We start from the raw sequence: 15,371 nt of genomic DNA on the forward strand, positions 1-15,371 counted from the left end.
CTCGAAAACCTTTTTCTCCTGCTTTTCTGTCAACTCTTGCAAACAACTGCAGAACACCTTCTCTTGCTACTAAGTATACTGTAGTACAGGGGTCTCTAATCTTGGCAACTTTAAGACTTGTAGATTTCAACTCCCAGAGTTCCTCAGCCAACAAAGCAAAGCTGGCTGAAGAACTCTGGAAGTTGAAGCCCACAAGTCTTAAAGTTGCCAAGGTTGGAGACCCCTGCTGTAGTATGTTTCAAAGTTTTGGTACCATCATTTTTTAAGTAGTGGTCTGTTGGCAGAAGAAAGTGCATGCTGTTTATTGAAATAGGGAAACTCAAGCTGGAGAGTGTTCCAACAGCATTGTGAAACTGAATAAAGAGCTAAAAAAAGAGATTGGATTCATGTTATCTGCTTTACCCAAGGGATAGATGGGGTTGAAAAAAAATAATCCCTCTCACCCAGTGGTGGAATTCATTTTTTTTTTTACTACCAGTTCTGTCAGTGTGACTTGGTGGGCGTGGTTTGGGCATGGCAGGGGAAGGATACTGCAAAATCCCCATTCCCTCCCCACTCCTGGGGGAAGGATATTGCAAAATCCCCATTCCCTCCCCACTCCTGGAGAAGGATATTGCAAAATCTCCATTCCCACCCCACTCTGGGGCCAGCCAGAAGTGACATTTGCCGGTTCTCTGAGCTACTCAAAATTTCCGCTATCGGTTCTCCAGAACCTGTCAGAACCTGCTGATAGCACCCCTGCTCTCACCCCAATGGGTGGTATTGTATGTACCTTCCTCAATATTAGGTCCGCTACTAGAGGCCTGGGAATTTGAAGGTACTGCACAGTATCTTAGCTGTTCTTAGCACCGCCCTCTTCTGAACAAAGAATTCTGATGTCATTCCTGGGATCTGTTGGAGCCACTCTTCAAGCTTAGGAGTCACAGCCCCAAGTGCTCCTCCTACCACCACTGGGACCACTTTGTCCTTTTCTTTCCTCATCCTCTTTAGTTCCTTCTTCAGGTGCTGATACTTCTCCAGGTTTTCATACTCCTTCCTGATATTGTTGTCACTTGGCACCACTACATATATTACCAAAGTTGTCTTTTGGTCTACTACCATGATGTCTGATTAATTGGTCTTGTCTGGATCTGAAAGTCCCACAGGATCTTATGGGTATAAGATCTAATAACAGAAGGCTGTTATTCTCCTCAGCCTTCTGTGGAATCTCCCATCTGAACTTGAGAGTCTATACACTATACAGATGTTCCTGTACACAGTGCCAACTACTTGTTTGTGCCATTCAGTATAAGCTGCTCCTGCTTGCATCGTACATCCTGCCCCTATCAGTAGTGCTGAGGTCTCTCTGCATAGTCTGTACTTCAGGTCCTGCCTAGTGAGGTAGACCCCTTCTTCTATGTATCTGGTGCTTGTCCCAAAGGTGCTTTTTCAGAGGCAATTGGTCTTCAGCTCAAGAAGCTTCTTGGATGAGAAGTGAAATGTTTTAAAGAAAAAAACCAGAAAGCCCAGTTGCCTCTTGAAAAAGCATCTTTGGAACACCCATAACCTGGATGACTGAGAATCTCCATAGATATCTGGTGCTTAGTGCTTTAGTGCCTGTTCATGTGCTGCTATGATAACTACCACAGTGCTGTCTTTTAGTCCAGCTCTTTCCACCACTGGTTGGATTTCCCAATGTCTGCCACTTCACCTATCTTTTGATAGTACAGCCCATGCAGGGTGTTACTTGCCATGGCACTTCCTCTGCTTGATCTTTCTTCCATATCTTCCTCTGCCTGAGTCACTAAACTATGTGGCCATTCTGATATTTTTACTTCTTCCATACTTGCAAGAAGTGTTGTCTGCTTAATTGGCCTGAGATCACAAATGTTTTGTCCTCTACATATGTTTTCATGTTATTTTCCCCAGGTACTTGCACTAACAATATAAAAGATGAATGTCGCTTACCAAACGGTGAAGTAACAGATTGCCCCCACATGGCTCCCCATTGGAGAGTGCCTGATCCTAAAAAGAATTACTGCTTCGGACCAACACCATCTGTACCAACTGAAATTACACCTTTACCTGAAATATGTAGCACAGCTCCTCTCTGTTCCCTTATTTTGAATGAGTAAGATAGGAATTATTTTATATTTATTTTTGGCATCCAGTGAATATAGATACTACTAAAACTCTTGTTTCACTATCTTTAACCCAGCAGAACAACAGTTTTTGAACCAAGGTACCTCAAATGTGGTAACTTACAGAAGGCATACAAATTCCTGGACTCATGACTCCCGAGAGAATGAAATTGCAAAAATTGTGGCTGTTTCAGTGCTGCTGGGTTGCTGCTGCAGTCACATGATCTTAATTTTCAACATTCTATGACAGTTTCCCAGCCAGTCCTGCAATCCCTCTCTCCTTCCCTCTCCCACTGAGTAGTAGACTTTTATCTCTCTATTGGGAGGGCAGGAGAAGGGACATTTCTGATGTTCCCTGCCACATTTCCATAAGGAAACTCAATGATAAAACCGGTGGGAAGTCAAAGGTTGCCCTGGTTCGCACCTATTTTTTGCCCACTATTGGTCATTTTGTCCCAAGCTGGACTTTTCTGGTTTTTCTTTGAAGACGTTTCAACTCTCATCCAAAAAGCTTCTTCAGCTCTGACTAAATGGTGGGGAATGAAAGGATTTATACTCCTTGCAGACAGCTGGACATTTGCATTCTTTTAGCTGGTTGTTAAAATCACCTGGAGGTTTATCTGTATCATCACAGATTGGATGTGGAGCCTCCTTGGAACTGTTGAAAGGACTGTGTTGTAGAAACAGTTCAACAGTTCCAAGAAGACTCCACATCAATTTGTACCACTCAGGTGACCCTGATGACACAGATAAACCTTCAGGTGACTTTAACGACCTGCTAAAAGAATGCAAATGTCCAGCTGTCTGCAAGGAATATAAATCCTTCTACTCCCCACCATTCAGTCAGAACTGAAGAAGCTTCTTGGATGGGAAGCGAAATGTCTTCAAAGAAAAACAAGGAAGTCCAATTGCCTCTTGAAAAAACACACCTTTGGGACAGCCATGACCTGGATGACTGAGAATCTCCATAGACATGTTGGTCATTTTGTTTCTCTGTTTAGGTGAGGAAATATTTCTGAGACTATGCCCAAACAGGATATTAGGAACAAAGATTTAGGAATATTCCAGTAGATTTTGAAGGCTTGTTGGAAGCTCCAGTATCAGAGACAAATCCTGATTCTAAGCAGAAACCGTTTTCACTCAAAGAATCCTGTTTATGGATTCTGACCAATATCCTCTGATAAACAGAAAATTCTCTCTCTCCTCGTCCCTCTGCTTCTCTCTCAACCAAATGCATTATCTTAGTCTACAAACTTGAGTGTCATACAATAGAAAATTATACCAAAATTTAGATCTCTGCAGTAATAAGTCTTGTTTGATGGGCCATACAGTGGAGCAGCCTTTCTCAACTAGAGTTATATGGGAGATATTCTACAAAACAGTGTGTGTGTGAGTGAGGGGGGAGGGAGGGAAGGACGGAGGGAGAGAGAGAGAGAACGTACAAAGCTAGCTTTAGATATAATTTTATGCAGAGTGTCCCTGACACCTGAAAATTATTTCAAGACTTCATCCAGGGTAGAAGATTTGAGAAAGGCTACAACAGAGTATAACACTGCTAGTCTATACAAACTGTTTGGTGAACAAGCATGGTTAAAATTAGATTTCACAAGAGCAGAGTTCTAAAATGGACAGTTTGGCTCACATTCTAAACATTCTCACATTTCATTTAGCAAGCTTGGGATGGAAATGCAGGCATAACCTATCCAGCTGTGCCACTTTATATTCATATATCAAGCCCACAAGCAGAAAACTAGAAGAGAGGATAATCCAGCCTGATATCTAACCAGAAAAATCTATTTTCTAAGGATATTGCAGAGGGGTTTTTTTTAGATAACTTTAGCTAGAATCCCTCAAGTCTTTCACCAGGATCCAATTTGGATGCAACTGTTAGTGGAACCAAGTCCTTACAAGGATCTAGAAAAAGATGTTCAAAATCTGAAAGAACATGTAAACTGTTTATGACAATATGTTAATAAGAAAAGACAATGTGTTTTTGTTTCCTGTAAGTTTGGGATAAAGATGGGAGCAAAGAAGGAGGAGGAGGAAGTTATAATAGGGATAAGCAGAAGTGGGCTGAACAGCACTTCTAAGAGTAAACATCTTTCAGTTGGGAAACTCAAACCAGCAACAACAAGGGGCAGGTTCCAATGATGCCTCCAATGATAAATAATGTACAAAAATGACAATCCTTCTCAAATGGTATTTCTCCACAATTATAACACATCCATGGTTGCTGATTAAAAAGTGTGCTCAAAAATGTGATATGAGTGGTAAGCATAGTGTAGTAAAATGTTCTTTAAATCCTTTCCATTCTGTTGGTTTAATGTACATTTGCAGAATCACTGAAAGTTCACATAACTCCAGAAAACTGTCCTTTTATAATAGATAGATTTTATATCTGGAAAACCTCATAGTCTAATCCTTGTGGAAAGTTCTTTGGCACCAGAAATTCCACATTCTGACTTTTAAAAAAAAAATCATTCCCTTTCATTTTTCATTTAGAATTCATTCCATGATTTAAAAGAAACTTCAATTAAATGAGTAAATCAATTTGTACTTATTCAGAGATATTCATTTTACAAGTACTTTTTGTATGTTTGCAGAATCTTCTCTGAGTGCCATGAGATCATACCTCCGGATCCCTACTTCCGAGGCTGCATCTTTGATGCTTGCCATATGAAAAATATCTCCATGCAGTGTTCAGGATTAGAGATATATGCTTCTCTCTGTGCCTCTAAAGGTGTTTGTATCGATTGGCGAGGGAAGACCAATGATAAATGCCGTAAGTTCTGGGATATCAAGGCATCTTACTGTGTTTTCTTATTATATGATAATTCCTTCTTTCCTTCTTTCCTCATTTTGAGCTTTTTAAATATATCTTCAGTGAGAATTTGGTGTGGCATTCAAAAAAGTGATACCGAGAGAAAGAAGGGTACTAGAAAGAAGTTCTGATTTATTTACCAATTAAACATTTTCTTAATAAACACAAGAATATTCAACTGCTATTCTTCCAGATAGACAATGTATTTCATTAAAAACTGTGATTTGAAAGAAATATGCCCAGTTTAGGGCACAGTTATACAAAAAGTTGGTATGTGTGTTTGTGTGTGTATGAACAAAGCCAAAATTATGTGAAAAATAACAGATGCATGTGGCTGGAATCATTGTTTATTCCTGCTTATTTAATTCAATTAATATTTTTATAAGTTTATAATCATATAATTCTATTTCTATTAATTATTAATTATAATTATATAATCAAATAATTAATTACACTGTCCATCTCATCTAAATGACTCTAGTCTAGGCAGTTTGTAGCAGTACAAATGTTCATGCTGTTAATAAATGTTGTTATTGTTGTAGTTCCTGGGGTGTTTTATTTTTCTCCTTTTGTTCCCCATGTGTAAATAGAATAATGGATGGAAAGATAATGAGAAAAAAAGTTGTACTGAAACTTTTTTCCAAATGCAAAATGTATGAAAAATACATTTCTATATTATGATGAACATTTTTCTCTTATAGCCTTTAGCTGCCCTACAGATAAAGTATACGATCCATGTGGCCCCATCAATCCTCCCACCTGTGATAACAGGTAAGAAAAACTCAAAAGAGCTGTGAAAGTTTATAATTGTCATGATGAAATGAACAACATATGAAGTATGCATTTAAACTACATAAGTGGAATATTTTTTTTTATTACATTCAAAAAGAAGAGTAAAGAAGCAGTTTTTCAGTGAAAATGAAAAGAATAACAAAAGGCTAAGAAAAGGACAATAGAAAGAAAAATAAATAAGGAACTATTTGTACTCAGATTTAGTCAATTGCAAAGAGCTGCCTGAATTAACTATATTTCAGATCAAGCATAATAGAAAGGAACTACCTCCTGATATTGTACACTTACAAATTTCAGAGTAGGGTGATTAAATGGTAGAAATTGCTATAGTTTTGAATGTCTAATTATTTATGAGAAATCCCGAAGATCAAATGGACGGGGGGAGGGGGGGCAAAGGTTATCTTTAGAAAGGGAGCAGGAAAACTACAGATTACTCAGTCTGAAAATGATACCGGAATGTTCTGGTGGCAGATCACAAAACGGCCAAACACTTTGAAACCAAAGCCATCATTACTAGAAGTTAGCATGGATTTGGTCAAGAGTAAATCTTGCCAGATTAAACCATTTTGAGTATGTTCAAAATATATACCATTGGGTAACTTCTGTTGTTCAATGCAGGACTCTTTATTTCAGCATATCATTTGACAAAGCAATACCTGATATTCTGATTAGCCGACTAGTTAAGATGTCATGTCATTAGCTGGAACTACAATTTGCTTTCTATCACTGCACTTTGAGCTCATCAGTAGTTCCTCATCAAAATAGAAGGTATCAAGCAGGATGCCAGTACCTTTCAAAGTTTCCATTAAAGATTTAGCTGAAGAAGACATTGTTATCAGATTTGCAGAAGATATAAAACTAGCAAAACATTACCAAGAGGTTTGGAGAAGTGGGAGGAAACCGATAGAATGGAATTGTATAGGAAAAATCGCAAAATAAATCACTTTGAAAGAAGAAAGAATATGCCCAGAAATATAAAAGGGTTGCTCAGCTTAGAAAACCATGGATGAAAAAGTAGTTGAATTGATCACAAATTGACTATAGCTTAGCAATATGATGTGACTTTTGAAACACAATATAATTTTAGGCTGCATTGACGCAAACAAAATTTCTAGACCATGTGAAATAATTTTCTCCATTATGTAGACCCTCCCTTTGACTACTGTGTTCAGCTCTGGCATCACATTAGATCAGTTAAATTGGAACTGGGCAGAGGTGTGGATAGACATGAGCAATGGAATTGAACAGAGGATTAGAAACAAAAATTTAATGAGGAATGAAGGAACACAACGTATTTAACCTTGAGAAAAATGAACTGACTAGGAGACAAACACTTGATTCAAGCCTTTATACAGAAGCCAGTCAGGCTTATTATCTATCATTTTTAAAGAGCAAGAAACAAAACAATGGTTTTAATATACAAAAAGACTCCATGCTAGGAAAAGGGTCTTGATAGTACGAGCACTTTGATAGTGGAACTGATCATCAAAGGAAATAGTAGGTTCAAGTATAGATCAAAGAGCCTTTTGTTGGGAATGCTTTAATTAGAGTTCTGCACAAAGCAGGGAATTTGATTCAAGAGCCTAAGTAGCCTCTTCTCACTTTATGATCTATGATGCTATTGTTATAATACGTTGTATACCTTTCCTCCCTCTGCAAAATCATACATATCCCCAAAGTTTGTTCCAAAGAGATGGGGAATCCTCTAGAGTACATTATGAGAACATAAGCAGAGAATAAAAATTCTCCTTTCCACTTTATCAGGAAAAAATGTATTTTTCTTTGTTTTTTTAAAAGTTTTTTATTTTTTTATTTTTTATAAAAATGTCAAATTAATGCATGAACAGTGTGGCACCTGGGCGCCATACATTCCAATACAAAGAAAACTGATCAGATTAAACATTGTTATTACATTCAATCAATTTATGTAATTCCCATAACAATACACATTTATATTAGGTTACAGTCTATCATTATTCAATTATTTCCACCTATTTTTCATTATTACTTTCATTTTATGAAATAAAAATGTAATACATTAATATTCCCTTTATTTCTATCACTTATTCTAGCTTTTAATCATATCACCCTGTATTTTTCTATAGATGGAAGAAAAATTCTATGGATTTATTTCAGTTATGGTTTCATAAATCATAAATTTTAACCTGTTAAAAATTAGTCTAGTGCCATGGATTTGAACTTCATGGCTGGCTCCAGGGGATTATAGGTGCTTCTTTGGGTGAGGGTGCCTTTCCTGCTGCCTTGAAAGAGGCGGTAGTGAGGCCCCTCCTCAAGAAGCCTTCCCTGGACCCGGCTGAATTAGCCAACTATCGTCCAGTCTCCAACCTTCGTTTTGTGGCGAAGGTTGTTGAGAGCGTGGTGGCACGACAACTTCCCCGGCACCTGGATGAAGCTATCTATCTAGACCCGTACCAGTCGGGCTTCAGGCAGGGGTACAGCACAGAAACGGCATTGGTCGCGTTGGTGGATGATCTCTGGAGGGCTCGGGACAGGGGTTGTTCCTCTGTCCTAGTCCTATTAGATCTCTCAGCGGCTTTTGATACCATCGACCATGGTATCATGCTGCAGCGGTTGAGGGGGTTAGGAATAGGGGGCACCGTTTTGCGGTGGTTCTCCTCCTTCCTCTCCGACCGCTCGCAGTTCGTGTTGGCAGGGGGGCAGAGGTCGACCTCGAGGCGCCTCGCATGGGGAGTGCCGCAAGGGTCGGTCCTCTCGCCCCTCCTGTTCAACATTTATGTGAAGCCGCTGGGTGAGATCATCCGTGGTTTTGGAGTGAAGTGTCATCTGTACGCTGACGATACCCAGCTGTACATCTCCACCCCAGACCACCCCAACGATGCCCTTGATGTGATGTCCCGCTGCCTGGAGGCCGTGCGGGCCTGGATGGGGAGGAACAGGCTCAGACTCAACCCCTCCAAGACCGAGTGGCTGTGGCTTCCGGCGCCCCGATATAGTCAGCAGGTGCCATCGCTGACTATTGGGGGTGAATCTTTGCCCCCCACGGAGAGGGCTCGCAATCTGGGTGTCCTCCTGGACACGCGGCTGTCTTTAGAAGAGCATATGACGGCCGTGGCCAGGGGGGCCTTTTATCAGGTTTGCCTGATTCGCCAGTTGCAGCCCTTTCTGGATTGGGACGCCCTGCGCACGGTCACTCATGCCCTTGTTACTTCCCGGTTGGACTATTGTAATGCTCTCTACATGGGGCTCCCCTTGAAGAGCACTCGGAGGCTCCAACTGGTCCAGAATGCGGCCGCGCGGGTGGTTATGGGCGCAACCCGTTATGCCCATGTGACACCCCTCCTGCGCGAGCTGCACTGGCTCCCGGTAGTCTTCCGGGTGCGATTCAAGGTGTTGGTTACCACCTTTAAAGCGCTCCATGGCATAGGACCCGGGTACCTTCGAGACCGTCTTCTGCCACCAATAGCCTCCCACCGACCAGTTCGTTCCCACAGAGAGGGTCTCCTCAGGGTGCCATCAGCCAAGTTATGTCGGCTGGCGACGCCCAGGGGGAGGGCCTTCTCTGTGGGAGCCCCAGCCCTGTGGAATGAACTGCCCCCGGAAATTCGTAAGATATCTGACCTCCGGGTGTTTCGCTGCGCATTGAAGACCCTGTTGTTCCGCCAGGCCGGACTATCAATACAATAGTTTTAAATTGGGGTATTTAAATTTATTGGGGTTTTAAATTTGAGCCATTTATTTAATTATTTTAAATTTTATATCATTGTTTTGTTTGTGTTTTTAAATAGGCTGTACACCGCCCTGAGTCCTTCGGGAGAAGGGCGGTATAGAAATAAAATTATTATTATTATTATTATTATTATTATTATTATTATTATTATTATTATTATTATTATTATTATTATTATTATTACTTGAAACTCCTCTTTTATCATGACTAGTTCTCTCACAGGGAAGATAAAATGTGGATGATTAGTGGCAGTTACATCAACTTGAGCCATTTCAAAGAAAGTTGGGTTGACCTTATATAACCTCGTTCCTTCATTCTTATTAGTTGCATACACTGTGTGGTTGTTCGTAATGTTGGGGTGCAGCTATTACTCTAATTTGTGCTTCTTTTTCATTGAAGTGGTCCTCCACAGACTGGAATAACAGAAGGTTGCTTCTGTAAAAATGGAACCAAACTCTTCAGTACCCACAGAGATATCTGTGTCTCTGATTGTGGTAAGTGTTCTTATTTAAGAAAGGGGGGGACATAATGCAAAGGGACTGCTGGACAGACCAGCCAGCTAGATGTGATTTCAGTCATTTCTGGGAAAGAAGATCAGAAATTATTCATTGAAAGGAGATAATCACTTAAATAATAAAAGATGGATGGATCAAAACCCATACACCCAGCAACATGGACATGTGAAACATTTACCATAAAGAGGCCTGATCTAGATCTATCAACTGCAGTGCACAAAACTGAGTAAAAGATCTTGAAGATCATTTGTATTAATATGCAAGATGTATAAAAATATGGTCTTCTTTCACACAGAGATGGTTTTGTTCAACAGAGGATTTTTCCCCCTCCACAAATACATTCTAAAAAGTGTATGATAATCCCTCCATAAGTATCATTTACCAGTGGATCATCATCCTTACAGAATGAAGAACCTCTGTTATTATTTGCCCATGAAATCTACAAAGTAACCGACAACTTTCCTTGTGCTATCTGAAGCTCAGGTTATCTGACATTCCTAGCATCTTCCTATTGATTGTTATCCAGGAGACAAAAGAAATTGCACTGGATTCCATACGCCTCAACAGTCGGTGGCCCTTTGCTTTCTAAACAAGTTACATGTCTATCCCTCCCATTAAATATGGCAGGAGAGGTAAGCTATAGATCATAGGTCTTCAAACTTGGCAGGTTTAAGACTTGTGGACTTCAACTGTTGAAGTCCACAAGTCTTAAAGGTGCCAGGTTTGAAGACCTCTGCTGTAGAACCTATCAATTAAAAAAATGTCAGCTTGTGGGACCCAAGAAGTAGGCCTTCTCATGTGCTGCTCCTTCCATTTGGAACACAATTCCCCTTGAGAATAGAGTGGATCTGACCCTGCTAGCCTTTCTGAAGGCCCATGGATGTTTTCAGACTTGGAGGTTAGTGTGTTAGAGGGAAACCTTAATATGCGTAATGCTTTCTCTAGACTGGTTTGGTTTCTCAGCTGCTGCATGCATTGCTATGTTTTATATAATGTTCTGTGTTGTTTTTAAATGTTATAAGCTACCTACAGTAACTAGTATAAAACATAATAAAATATTATACATCAAATGATGAAACTTAGATGATCTTCAGTGCAAAATATCATACGTATACATTTTTTTCCAGGTTGTACTGGACCAGATGGGTTACCCAAAGTGGTAAGTATTAAAGCTTTTATTATTTCATAAAATGTAAATGGGTGAAACTCTATGGGTAATAGGACCTTCATGGAAAATATTTTTTTCAAGACTTTTTCAATGTTTGGTGAGTTTTAATGAGGAAATAGGAAAAATTGCATCCATTCTCTCAGTGTCAAGTAGCAACAGGAAAACCCACTATACTAAGTGTGCACACTTTTGCTTGTAAATCTCTCTTTCCCCCATATGTGACCAAATCCACTTCCCCAAATCAATGATGTATGGCAGCTGCAATGGAGGTGCTTAAGCACAACACAGAAATTTATACTGTATGTATGCATGTCTATATATGCATGTATATGTACAGCATATATGTATGGGTATGGGTACATATATATTTAAAGATAGATAGATAGAAGATAGATAGATAGATAGATAGATAGATAGATAGATAGATAGATAGATAGATGATAGATGATAGATGATAGATGATAGATAGATAGATAGATAGATAGATAGATAGATAGATAGATAATAGATAGATAGATACCGTGTTTTCCCCAAAATAAGACCCTGTCTTATATTTTTTTTGAACCCTGAAATAAGCACTTGGCCTTATTGCCATGTGCTCAAAAGCCTGATTGGGCTTATTATCAGGGGATGTCTTATTTTGGGGGAAACAGGGTAGATAGATAGATAGATAGATAGATAGATAGATAGATAGATAGATAGATAGATACATACATACATACATACATACATAGATACATAGATACATAGATACATAGATACATACATACATACATACATACATACATACATACATACATACATAGATACATAGATAGATATAATATATTTAAAAATATCTCTTTTCACAGCCTGGAGAAACTTGGATTAGCAACTGCCAGAAATGTATTTGTGAGGAATATTCTCTTATGGTACAATGTATTGAAGAACCATGTCCTACCAAAACTACTCCTGTGGAATGTTCTTTTGAAGGGTTTGTACCCATCACAATATTAACCCCTGAAGAAAAGTGCTGCCCTCAAAAACATTGTGGTAAGTATAATTTTCACCAATATTGTACTGTAAATGACCCAAGCTAGCAAGCCAGTTTTCATTTTGGAAACTCCCATTTGTTAGATTACAGTGGCTGCTTCAGTTTAACCAAGGCTCTGTATTATAAAATCATCTATTAGAGAAGTTAATCTGTCTGCTTTACAAATATTTGCTTTGAAATGAGATGGGCAGGAAAATAAACTTAGTAACAAATAAAATAATAAAATAATATAGGAGTACTTTAGAAGAGAATATATTTAGCTCCGGATTTGACTGTAGGGTCCTTGGTGCTCTTTAAGTTTGGTGTTTTTTTACCAAACAAAGTAACTTCCTCAGTATACTGTTGATGTTAACTATTTGATACTGAAACCTCTGTAAGAAAAACCCCAAGTTCAGAGAGCACCAAGGACCCTAGAGATGCACTTTCTAGTCTCTACAAGATCAAAAGCTAATGCTTAGAGGATAGAGCTATGCTGTTGAGCAACTCACTGACAATTCTGTTTTGATAAAAATGAAGTTAAACCATTGCATCAGAAATTATAAAGACCACAGGTCAAATTTATGCTTAAATACACAATGTACTGGATTCACTATAACTTAATCCACTCTTTGATTTGCTCAAGATAAAGTGTAGACAAAGTGATGCTAATAAATATTAAAATGTATTAACCCACCCATTGCTCTTCCACCTTTTTATTTTTCATTCTGTAGTGTGCAACACTTCTCACTGTCCCGGGTCTGTTGAAACCTGTCCACTGGGATATGAATTAAAGAAGGAAAACTTGCCAGGAGACTGCTGCATTAACACCACTTGTGGTAAGAATTGGGCCATTTTAAAAAACAATTGCTGTGTTGCTTTAATATTCTCCCCTACCCCCATATTCTACTGCCTGCAAAAATGCAGAAAGTATATTCATCCTCTCTCATGGACAGCCATTTCAGAGGAGATCTCTTTTTGTGGGCTTTTTGTATTTCCTGGTGTAAGCTGATATTTGATCTACTCTGGCTCTGAGGATGGGCATCTTTAATTCCTTATACATGTCATTTCTGCTATTAGCTTGTTAGCAGCATACAGTTTTAAAGGGACTGGTTCAGTGGTGGGTTGCTCCTGGTTCTGTCCGGTTCTTGAGAACTGGTAGTAAAAGTGACGGGAGGCTCCGCCCACCCACCCTGATGTCATATTTAATTATCTACGCATGCGCAGAAGCATGCGTATATGAGCAAAGTGAGCGTGCACACATGCTCCCATTGTGAACCAGTCAGTAGTAAAGATAATTAAAACCCAGCCCTGGACTGGTTGTTTCTTCCACCTTTAAATCACGCAAGGACTGTCCCAAATAAATTGACTGACCTTGCTGAAGGTGATTCTAGCAACGTTACTGAATGTTTCTCTCAAAGATGCTATTTGTACAAAATACATACGGATAAAAGTAGTCTATTCCCAATCTGTAAAAATATGTTCTACCTCATCTCTGCTTAATCTCTATTTTTTAAAACACTTTATCAACATTAACATTTGCAAGTCAATGCATTATCATTCGTGTCATAGAAATAACTGTTCTTCTAAATGAAGCATTCGTTTTCATTGTCATTGGATCCCACTGCATATTGTTGTGTAACAGTAAGAAAAATACAAATAGGTAAATTTCAACAGTGGGTCTGAAACGTATCTTGCAAAATTGCTTAAGCCATACTTGCTTGAAATAGTCAGTATCACAGCCCAGCATATATGGCGCCCACCAGGGAAAACTCTATTTGAGAAATGCATTGGGTAAGACCTAATGCTTTAGAATTCCCAAAGATTAAATTACTCAAGTTTCCTACTCCGTACTATGTGCTAAATAAACACTTTTTTCTGTGTACTGCACAGAGTGTACGGCACACACTCTTAAAAGGAAATCTTTAAAGAGCAAATTGTATCATTTTATGTCATTTTTCCTTCTCGGTTAATTTGATCTGTTGAGAACAAATGCTAAGATTAATTATAATATTATCTTTGTGTCCCACAGTGAAAGTACCAGGCTGTGTTGTCGATGGAAAATTCTACAGTGTAAGTAATTTTCATTAAAATGAAGAATAGCACCACTTAAACAACTAATTCAAGTCCAATGTTAACAGTGATTTTCCTATAGGAGACCATTTTTGCTTCTCTAGTTTGCTAAAGATTTTCAGGGATGACAATGGTAAAATTCTTCCTTTTTGAAAATACAAAAGCTTGCTCTTATTTGCATTTGTTCTCAACCTTATCATTATTTATTTCATGTTTCTATCTTGTTCAACAAATGGAGTTCCCTTGTAGAAATACCATGAAATTAAAAACATTATGCAATCCATGGTTAAGCAAAAACCACAACATACACCAGGATGAAATCATTTATCAGTATTAAGAATGAGAACAAAAGCGGTTATAACACAGCACTCAAAATCACAGGAAGACCACAATAAAAATAAAAGCCAAATAGTGTGAGAACTTTTTTAAAAATAATAATAATAAAAAGATCTTCACCTGACATCTTAAAGATTAAAACAGAAATATTGAGCATGATGGCTCTTTCTGAGGAGCAGATCACAAGCAGATTGATTGTAGTAGTTCCAGGTATGAAATTAGGTTAGAATTATTTATTACTTTTCACTTTTCTCTTTCTTCAGCCTGGGGCAGTCATACCAAGAGGATTATGCGAATCATGCAAATGCTCTGAAAAAGAAGATCTAGAAAACAACGTGGAGTGTGTTTCTAAAACATGTGACCAAAGATGCCCGCTGGTAAGCCCCATTGTTCTTTTTTAAAAACAAGAAAAATCCATGGCTTTCAAACTCTCTGAATCTATCCATCTACTCACTATTTATTAAAAAAAAAGATTTACGATTTTATGATTTTTTCCCATTTTTCTGAATTACAGGGTTACGAATACCAGGAAGTATCTGGACAATGCTGTGGCCAATGTATGCAGATTGCTTGTGTTCTGACATTGGGTTCCTCTCCTACCCAAGTGATCAAGGTAACTTACAATTTTGCTAACTCCACTGTTCAACAAATTCACATTTAATCCACTCGTGTGGATTTTATAATCTTTTTTGTGGCAGTTGCTAAGCAAACACCAGGATCATTAGCGAACCAGTTTTTTGCTATGCACCATTTTTTGCCGAAAAAATAGAAACAAATGCCAGCTTTTGGCAAAACCATCATAGAATGCAGTCACATGAGTGCAGGATG

General features: G+C 38.6%; 1 protein-coding gene across 1 annotated transcript in view; it reads left to right on the forward strand.

The window, feature by feature from the left end:
• The window catches only part of MUC5AC (mucin 5AC, oligomeric mucus/gel-forming), an 81,167-nt gene that overhangs the window by 56,524 nt on the left and 9,272 nt on the right, over positions 1–15,371 (forward strand). The window contains 10 exon segments of the mRNA XM_070935046.1: positions 1,909–2,110; positions 4,724–4,902; positions 5,643–5,712; positions 9,842–9,936; positions 11,085–11,116; positions 11,977–12,157; positions 12,869–12,973; positions 14,167–14,207; positions 14,807–14,920; positions 15,058–15,156. Coding sequence (XP_070791147.1) covers positions 1,909–2,110; positions 4,724–4,902; positions 5,643–5,712; positions 9,842–9,936; positions 11,085–11,116; positions 11,977–12,157; positions 12,869–12,973; positions 14,167–14,207; positions 14,807–14,920; positions 15,058–15,156 — 1,118 coding nt within the window.

This window comes from Pituophis catenifer, unplaced genomic scaffold (assembly GCF_029215685.1).
Source record: "Pituophis catenifer annectens isolate HBS135680 unplaced genomic scaffold, rPitCat1.0.hap2 SCAF_1, whole genome shotgun sequence".
In the NCBI taxonomy this organism is placed as follows: domain Eukaryota; kingdom Metazoa; phylum Chordata; class Lepidosauria; order Squamata; family Colubridae; genus Pituophis; species Pituophis catenifer.